This window comes from Zootoca vivipara, chromosome 2, assembly GCF_963506605.1.
Source record: "Zootoca vivipara chromosome 2, rZooViv1.1, whole genome shotgun sequence".
Taxonomy (NCBI): domain Eukaryota; kingdom Metazoa; phylum Chordata; class Lepidosauria; order Squamata; family Lacertidae; genus Zootoca; species Zootoca vivipara.
Window position 1 is genome coordinate 6,144,604 of NC_083277.1, and position 8,731 is coordinate 6,153,334.

The 8,731-nt window shown below is 46.7% G+C and overlaps 1 protein-coding gene across 1 annotated transcript; it reads right to left on the minus strand.

Annotated features, from left to right (window-relative positions):
• Positions 1-1,067: 1,067 nt before the first annotated feature.
• LOC118081278 (zinc finger protein 239-like) lies at positions 1,068-7,597 on the minus strand. Its single transcript, XM_035107706.2, has 2 exons — positions 6,380-7,597; positions 1,068-5,353 (listed from the first exon to the last, which is right to left on the minus strand). Exons 1-2 carry the CDS (start codon positions 6,567-6,569, stop codon positions 4,398-4,400), a joined length of 1,146 nt encoding a protein of 381 aa, XP_034963597.2. The 5' UTR covers positions 6,570-7,597; the 3' UTR covers positions 1,068-4,397.
• Between the last annotated feature and the right edge of the window lie 1,134 nt (positions 7,598-8,731).

Consider the following 8,731-nt stretch of genomic DNA (forward strand, 5'->3'; position numbering starts at 1 on the left):
TCTTGTTTTCAACAGCCTTCCCCCCCGATAATTTCTTTGTTTAATCCTTTTTGCAAACTGCTACGAGGTTTGCTTGTCGGCTTGTCTTTACGATCTAGTGGAATACTCTCCCTCGGGAGGTGGTAAACTCTCCTTGGAGGTTTTTAAACTGAGCTTAGATGGCCATCTGTCACGGATGCTTTATTTGAAATTCCTGTATTGCAGGAAGTTGGGACTAAATGACCCTTTTATGGTTAGGATAGTCCTGTAAGTCAACCCTGAACTTGCTGGCAGAACCTAGATGATTAAGTCTATGAGTGCAGGCTTAGAAAACAAAGTGACAATTGGAGGGAGGGTGGAATACAGGCAGATTCTGATGTTTTTCACTTATGTGGGGTGGGGATACCTTTGCAGGTGCTTTAAAGGGGTTAAGCATATATATCTTGTGTTGCAAGTGGCATTTATAATTACACTGGTACACCTTGGTTCTCAAACTTAATCCATGCCGCAAGTCCCTTCCAAAACCACAGCGTTCCAAAACCAAGGCGTGCTTTCCCATAGAAAGTAATGCAAAACGGATTAATCCGTTCCAAACATTTTTAAACAACCCCTAAAACAGCAATTTAGCGTGAATTTTACTATCTAGCGAGACAATTGATCCATAAAATGTAAGCAATAAACAGTGTAAAGGTAAAGGTAAAGGGACCCCTGACCATTAGGTCCAGTCGTGACCAACTCTGGGGTTGCGACGTGCATCTCGTGTGGCCAGCATGACGAAGCTGCTTCTGGCGAAGCAGAGCAGCACACAGAAACGCCGTTTACCTTCCCACCAGAGCGGTACCTATTTATCTATTTGCACTTTGAGGTGCTTTCAAACTGCTAGGTTGGCAGGAGCTGGGACCGAGCAATGGGAGCTCACCCCATCGCGGGGATTCGAACTGCAGACCTTCTGATCGGCAAGCCCTAGGCTCTGTGGTTTAACCCACAGAGCCACCCGTATCCCAATAAACAATGTACTGAGCTATAAAATAAATAAGCCATTATTGTAGATGACAAAAATTAAATTTATTATTTTTCCTTACCTACACTGATGATAGACATTGTTTGGAGGAGGGGCTTTTATCCATTTCCGCAGTCACACAATCAATCAATCAGTAGCTGAACTCGGTTCCACACAGTCCCAAAAACAAATTAAACGAAAAAAGAAAATTAAGAGTGTCCAAATATCAGACGGCGAGAGGTGGCAGAGCCCAATAGGCTGCAATCCCATACACATTTTTACCTAGGAGTAAGTCCCGTTCTGTTCAGCATGGAGTTGCAAAAGTTTGCTGTGATACCTAATTATATATACACTCTACAGCAGGTGGGAGGTGGTGGAAACTCCTTCAATGGAGGTTTTAAAACAGAGGTCAGGCAGATTCTTTAACTGCAATTCCCGCACTGCTGGGATTAGACTAGATGACCAGCGGGGTCCCTTCCATCTCTATGGTTCCCAAACTTTGTTTCCTCCCATGATCCACTTGAAAATGCCTGAGGGTCTTAGGGGACCATATTATTATTATTATTATTATTATTATTATTATTATTATTATTATTATTAATCTGTCGGTTGTAGGCTGTAGCAATTGTAATGCACTGTGAAGTTTTAATTGCATTTATTAAAAACAACAACCAGGCATGCCATGATAAACCTGGATGAGGTTTGCAGACCAATTTCGGAAACCCAATTCTACAGGTTGCAGAGGGAGAATGTGTGTTGAATTGCAGCAAGGAATTTGCACTGCACTAGTTTCTTGGCTCACTAATTGACAAGGCTAAATTCTTGGGAACTAGAGTCCCAGTGTTTCAGAGAGATATGTTTTGTTTTTGTTTTTAAAAAATTATTATTATTCCATTTATCTCCTGCCTTTCCTGCAAGAAGCTAGAGTCTGCGCCCCACTTCCTCCCCCAGTTTTATCCTCCTAACAACCTTGCAGTGAGACCACATAACACCAGTCCTGAAAGACCTACATTGGCTCCCAGGACGTTTCCAAGCACAATTCAAAGTGTTGGTGCTGAATTTTAAAGCCCTAAACGGCCTTGGCCCAGTATACCTGAAGGAGCGTCTCCACCCCTATCGTTCAGCCTGGACACTGAGGTCAAGCTACGAGGGCGGGGGGGGGGGGGGGGGAAGAGTCCCGAAGCTCTGCCATCCTCACAGACGCTGGGCTTTTGGCTACACTGGTTGGTGGTGGGTCTTCAGGGTTTTAAGGCAGAGCACCTATCGAAGTCCTACCTAGAGATACCAGGATTGAACCCAGAACCCTCTGCATGCAATGCAAGTACTCTGTTGCTGAACCACGACCTATCCTCTTATAACTTAAGGTGACAATCGGACTTTTGGAGATTTTTATTTATGCACTGAGAAGTTACATTTATCTACATTTAAAAAAATCAATAAATCACAGTGCAATGTGAGAAAAGAAGTGGAAACGCCGTAAAATTAAAAAAAGCAGTTCATCATGAATGAAACTCAATAACTATTATCTTAAAGAAGAATCACGGTTCGTGGGGGGGGGGGCAAATTGGAGCCTGGCTGCCATATTTAGTCCAGTACAGTGGTACCTCTGGTTACGCACGCTTCTGGTTGCGCACGCTGTGGGTTATGAGCTCCACTAACCTGGACGTTGCTGCTCCTGGTTGCGAACTTTGCCCCGGGATGTGAGCAAAAATCGTGTGCTGGAGGCGCGTGTGGTGGGAAACACCATTAGCGAAATCGCGCCTCAGGATAAGAACGGTTTCTGATTACGAACAGACCTCCGGAACGGATTCAGTTTGTAACCAGAGATACCACTGTATCCTGTTCTCACTGTGTCCAGCCAAATGGCCCAAGGGGAAGCCAACAACCAGGAGCTGAGCACAACAGCCACACCCTCCCCACTTGCGATTCCCGTCGGCTGGTATTCAGAGGCACCTGTAGGCTGCCATGGCTGGTATCCACTGCAGAAGTCCGGTCTCTAATCTTTATGAGCTATAGCAGCCATTAAATGGCTGCTGTATAGGTGAATATTCCCCACTCCCTGAAACAGTAGGAATTGCAGAGAGAAGCCTGTGGGGTTTAGCTTCTGTTAAGCAAGAGAAACGCAGGGGTGTCACTCTAGACATTGTTTATTTACAGAAATACAAGAAGACCAATCTGGAAACAAGGCTACCCCAAATCCTATGCTGTTTTGACCAACTCCAGCTAAGCGCTTTCAGCCCCTGGTGATTTTGGAAAAACGCCCACCTCGTGTCTTGTCCTTCCTCCCCAAAAAAATCCGAAGCGGGGTCACATTCCAAAGGCTGGTGCCGTCAAGGGACATCCGGGCCATTTTGCTAAGACTCTTAACAGCCCATCAGGTTACTTCACAATCCTAACCACACCTATTCAATCCAGTTAAAACTGAGGCACTGTTGATGGTTGGTTCCCTAGAGCAGATGGCTAGAAGGTCGCCTGCTCTTGATGGGGTTACACGTCCTCTGAAGGAGCAGGTTCGTAGTTTGGGGGGTACTCCTGGATCCTTTGCTGTCGCTCAAGGCTCAGGTGGCTTCAGTGGCCCAGGGTGCTTTCCATCAGCTTGAGCTGGTGGCCCAGCTACGCCCCTATCTGGACAGAGATAGCCTAGCTACTGTTGTCTATGTTCTGGTAACCTCAGGGTTAGATTACTGCAATGTGTTATACATAGGGCTGCCTCTGCAGACTGTTTGGAAACTTCAGCTAGTGCAGATTTCAGCGGCTTACTGAAGCAAGACGCTTTGAGCATATTACATCGATCCTGTTCCGACTACACTGGCTACCAATTAGTTTCCGGGCCCAATTCAAAGGCTGGTTTTGACCTATAAAGCCTTAAATGGCTCAGGACCGCAATACCTCAAGGACTACCTCTTTTCCTTTGAACCTAACCAGACCCTGAGATCATCATCTGAGGCCCTCCTTGGTGTGCCTCCTCCTCAAGAGATCAGGAGGGTGGCAACACAAGAACAGGGCCTTCTCTGCAGTGGCTCCCTGTCTGTGGAATGCTCTCCCCAGGGAAGTTCACCTGGCACCTTTATTATACACCTTTAGGTGCCAGGCAAAAACGTTCCTTTTTAACCAGGCCTTTGGCTGACCTGATCGACATCCTGTACCCTTTTAAAATGCGGCTCTTTTTGTGTGTGCATGCGTGTGCTATTGGGTTATTGTTTTTACTTTGATTTTATATATTGTGATCTTTTATGTGAACCACCCTAAAACCTCTGGGTATAGGGCGGTATATAAATTCAATAAATAATAATAATACTCAAGACGTAAGCCTCACATAGCTCCTCCTCCTGGAGTCCATTTTTACTGTTTTATGGGAGCAAACTTCTCTGATGTGAAGTGAGGGCAGCATTTTGACTGAAACACTTTCCATGTGCTTTTAGGGATTCTCCCCAATGTGAATTCTTTGATGGGAAGTGAGTTGCTCGCACCGACTAAACTGCCTCCCGCAGGCCAGACATTTATAAGGCTTCTCTCCCGTGTGGATCCGCCTGTGCCGAAGGAGGTGCGACGTGTTACGAAAGCTTTTCCCGCACTCGGAGCATTTGTACGGCCTCTCCCCCGTGTGAGTTCTCTGATGGGAAGTGAGGTTTATCCTCCGGCCAAACTTCTTCCCGCACTCGGAGCATTTGTACGGCTTCTCCCCCGTGTGGACCCTCTGGTGCAGAGTGAGGTCCGACTTGGCCGTGAAGTTCATTCCGCAGTCGAAGCAACTGTACGGCTTCTCCCCCGTGTGGATTCTCTGATGTCTCATAAGGCTGGATTTGACGCAGAAACTCATGCTGCAGTCTGAGCATTTGTACGGCTTCTCCCCTGTGTGGGTTTTCTGGTGGTACGCCAGGCTCGTGCTCGAACTGAAGCTCTTCCCACACTCCAGGCATATGTACGGCTTCTCCCCGGTGTGGATTCTCTGATGTCTTATAAGGTGTGTGCTCCAGTTGAAGCTCTTACGACACTCTGTGCATTTGTAAGGTTTCTCCCCTCTGTGTATTATCTGATGTCTAATCAGATTCGTGCTCCAATTGAAGCTCTTTCCACACTCCAGACACCTATATGGCTTCTCCCCGGTGTGAGTTCGCTGGTGTCCCTCCAGGTTTAATTCACTACTGAAGGTGCTCTCACATATAGGGCAATTATACTCTCTCTTCCCACTGTCTTTCTCATTTTGAACTGGGATCATAGACGAATCCCCATTATGATCACCCCACCAATTTCCCTCCTCTGTCTCTGAGCAATTTTGAGCTCCAGCTTTCTCGGGCATCTCCAGACGCTCGCCTCTTTTTGCCGATACTTCCCGAGGTTCCACCTCATCCTCGCTCTCCTGCCTATCGTCACCTGTGATAATTAAGGGAAGGAAAAGTGTATTTAAGTGAGTGATGGAACCTTCAGGTCAAGGAACAAAAATGCCCTGCTACAGAGAATGTCTGAAAACCGGTTCTAATCTAATCTAACCAATGGCTCTTTCCCCAACCAGAAGGACACAAGAATCTTATGCCTTGGGATCAGGGCAAAGGCCCATCTAGTCCAGCATCCTGTTCTCAAGGTGCTTAACACGCTCCCAGTCTGTTTCTGAGCACAATTCAAAGTGTTGGTGCTGACCTTTAAAAAAAAAAAGTTCTCAAAGCCGTCAAGCTGGAATCAATTAGCAAATCTGAGATTCAGTAGAGACTGGGAGTGGCTACCGGTAGCTCAAAACAGGAAGTTGCTATCACTTTTATTTCACTGTGCAGAAGGGGATCTCTTGCAGACTGATTAGACCTTGTAATTCACCTTGTAAATAATCTCTAGGTAGACTTGGGGCAGATCCATGCCTGAAACCTTGGACAGATACTGCCACTTTTCTCAGTACAGTGGTGCCTCGCTAGACGAATTTAATTCGTTCCACGGGTCTTTTCTTATAACGAAAAAATTCGTCTAGCGAATCCCATAGGAATGCATTGAATTTTTTTTAATTTTTTTTGCCCATAGGAACGCATTAATTGAATTTCAATGCATTCCCATGGGAAACCGCGATTCGCTAGACGAAAATGAATTCGTCTAGCGAGGCAACCTCCACTAGAAAAAAACCTTTCGTTAAGCGAAAATTTCGTTAAGCAGGGCATTCGTTAAGCAAGGCACCACTGTACTGAGAAAAACGGACCACTTGGTAAGCTTCCTAGGCTCTTATTCGAGCAGTTTGTCGCATAGAACAATGAGGACTAGAACCTTTTAAGGAAGCTCAGGGGTAGAGAGTCTGCTTTGCATGCAAGACATACAAGGCAACTTTCCAACTTCCTATGTGTAGCAGCCAGTTGATGAAAAAAGATAAAAACTCAGCAAAACAATACAAACCCAAAGAGTTCAGGAAAAACCTGACCTTACCCATCACGCTTGTTTCCTCTTTCTTCTCTGGATAAAACTCCCCATCGAGGTGCCGCTGGGAATTTTGGAACAAAGTTTCCTCTTTCCTGGGGAAAGTCACTGCCGCCTCCAGGTGCCGCCCCGACACCTGAAATGTCAGCAGGTAAGAAGGTAAGAAGAGTCTGGACGCTGGATCAGGCCCAAGGCCCATCTAACCCAGCCTCTCACAGTGGCCAACCCAATAGTCCTGCTAAATCCGCCAACATTCTCTCCAGCTGCAATTCCCAGAAGCATTTAAGGATACTGAGAGAGTGTCTTGGGAAAGTGATGGGTATCTTTTCTTTTCTTTTTTAAGGAGCATAAACATATTTCACCAAGAGATGGCCGTGATCACCCCCAATATTTGACATTCGTTTTCCATTAGTGGTTCTCAAACTTTTTTCTCCAGGCCAAATAAAAATTTGCTTGCACCACACCCTTTTTTTTTTTAATTGATACATTGGGAAACAAAGAGAAACAATTCCTAGCAGTGCTTGTTTTATAACACAGGGCACAAATACTTTGTGATGATGGGACATCCAGAACGTATAAAAATAATGCAGCTACATAAGAACAGGAATCATTCATTCCCGAAATATAATTCTAAATGAGTCTCTTACACATGCCTCTCCCTTTGCTTTTGTTTTATTATGTATTTTATGCTTTCCTGTATTTTTATGTTGTGAACCACCCTGTGCTCTTCAGATGAAGGATGGTGTACAAATTTAATTAAATCATCATCATCATCATCCAGCTTTCCAGAGCTTGTTTGCCCTCCAGAGGTTCTGGATGCCAACTCCCACTCTGCCTCCTTTTTTGTCATGACGGCAGGGGCTGATGGGAGCTGGAACGCAACACCTGCCCTAGACTGTAAGAAAACCTCTCCCCAGATGCCCTTGCATTCTCCCCCAAGGAGGCTGGGAAAATATTGTCCGGGTGACTTCCCTCAAAAGAGAACGGACTTGCATCTGGAAACGATGCAGCTAGAGGACAAGAGTGGGGGGTCTGGATCCAACACTGCGTTTGACAGATGGGCGGAGCCACCCACTTGTCAATCACCCGATGTCACATAACCCATCTCTGTCTGTGCCGTCCACCACACTTCCACCAGCTGATTGTGAGGGTGTGTCCTGGTCCCTTTGGTCCACCTGCCTCCTTACCTACATCAGGTGTTGAGCAGGTGGGTGCCGTTTGGCCAACAACAACTTATTATTATTTATACCTCGCCCATCTGGCTCGGTTTCCCCAGCCACTCTGGGCGGTTCCCAACAGAATTAAAAGCACAACAGAACATCAAACATTAAAAACTTCCCTAAACAGGACTGCCTTCAGATGTCTTCTAAAAACCAGATAGTTGTTTATTTCTTTGACATCTGATGGGAGGGCGTTCCACAGGGCAGGCACCACCACCGAGAAGGCCCTCTGCCTGGTTCCCTGTAACTTCACTTCTCGCAGGGAGGGAACCGTCAGAAGGCCCTCGGAGCTGGACCTCAGCCTGAACGGTGGGGGTGGAGACGCTCCGTCAGAGCCACAGCAGGCTGAATGGGGAGGCCTACTGGTCCTAGCTAAGTTCCCCACTCAACCCTTAGGAACCTCCAGGATGAAACCCTCTTACCTCTTCCTCTTCTTGCCTGTCATCCTCTGCCTGGCCCTGGAGAAAACCTTCTGCCAGGGCCACTGCCTCAGCACTGGTCTCCGGCCCACCACCTCTGACCCAGTTCTCCATTTCCGGGGGCAGGACAGCCAGGAACTGCTCCAGGATCACCAGGTCTAAGATCTGGGTCTTGTTGTGCCTCTCTGGCTTCAGCCACTGATGGCAAAGGTGGTGGAGTCGGCTGCAGACCTTTCTTGGTCCCTCAGACTCCTGGTAGCAGAAATGTCTGAACCTCCAGCAACATACATCCAATCCAAGGGATTTTTGGTCCGGCATCTTCTGCAGGCTCCTTTCCCGGAATTCCCCTCTGCTCCCAGACTGGGTGGCAGGACAGCTTAATTCCAGATCAGGGCTGGCAAAGTCCTGTTCTTCCATCCGCAATCTAGCTCGGCACCCAGCGAGAACAGAAGAATCTTATTTGCTCTGTTGACATTTTCTCACTGTATGAATTTTCAAAGTAGGGTTCAAGTCCAGCAAAGGTGAGCAAGGTCCTTCTGAGAGTAACTAGGATGTCCACCCGATGGGAAGGTATTTCCAGCAAAATGGAATTGTAGCTAGCAACTCGGGTTTCTTCTTCTGTAAAAATAAGACAGGTAAAACACCAAAATTCAGAGGGACACAATATATGCATTTGTGCAGGGAGGGGAAGCAGGAGCTCTTCCTACGATTAAGGGGCACAG

Excerpts from the sequence above, each read along its gene's own strand:
- LOC118081278 (XM_035107706.2), bottom strand. The coding sequence starts at position 6,569 with ATGGGCCTTGGGCCTGATCCAGCGTCCAGACTCTTCTTACCTTCTTAC. Across the intron at positions 5,354-6,379 it reads AGAGGAAACAAGCGTGATGG|GTGACGATAGGCAGGAGAGC; the intron begins GTAAGGTCAGGT and ends TAATTATCACAG.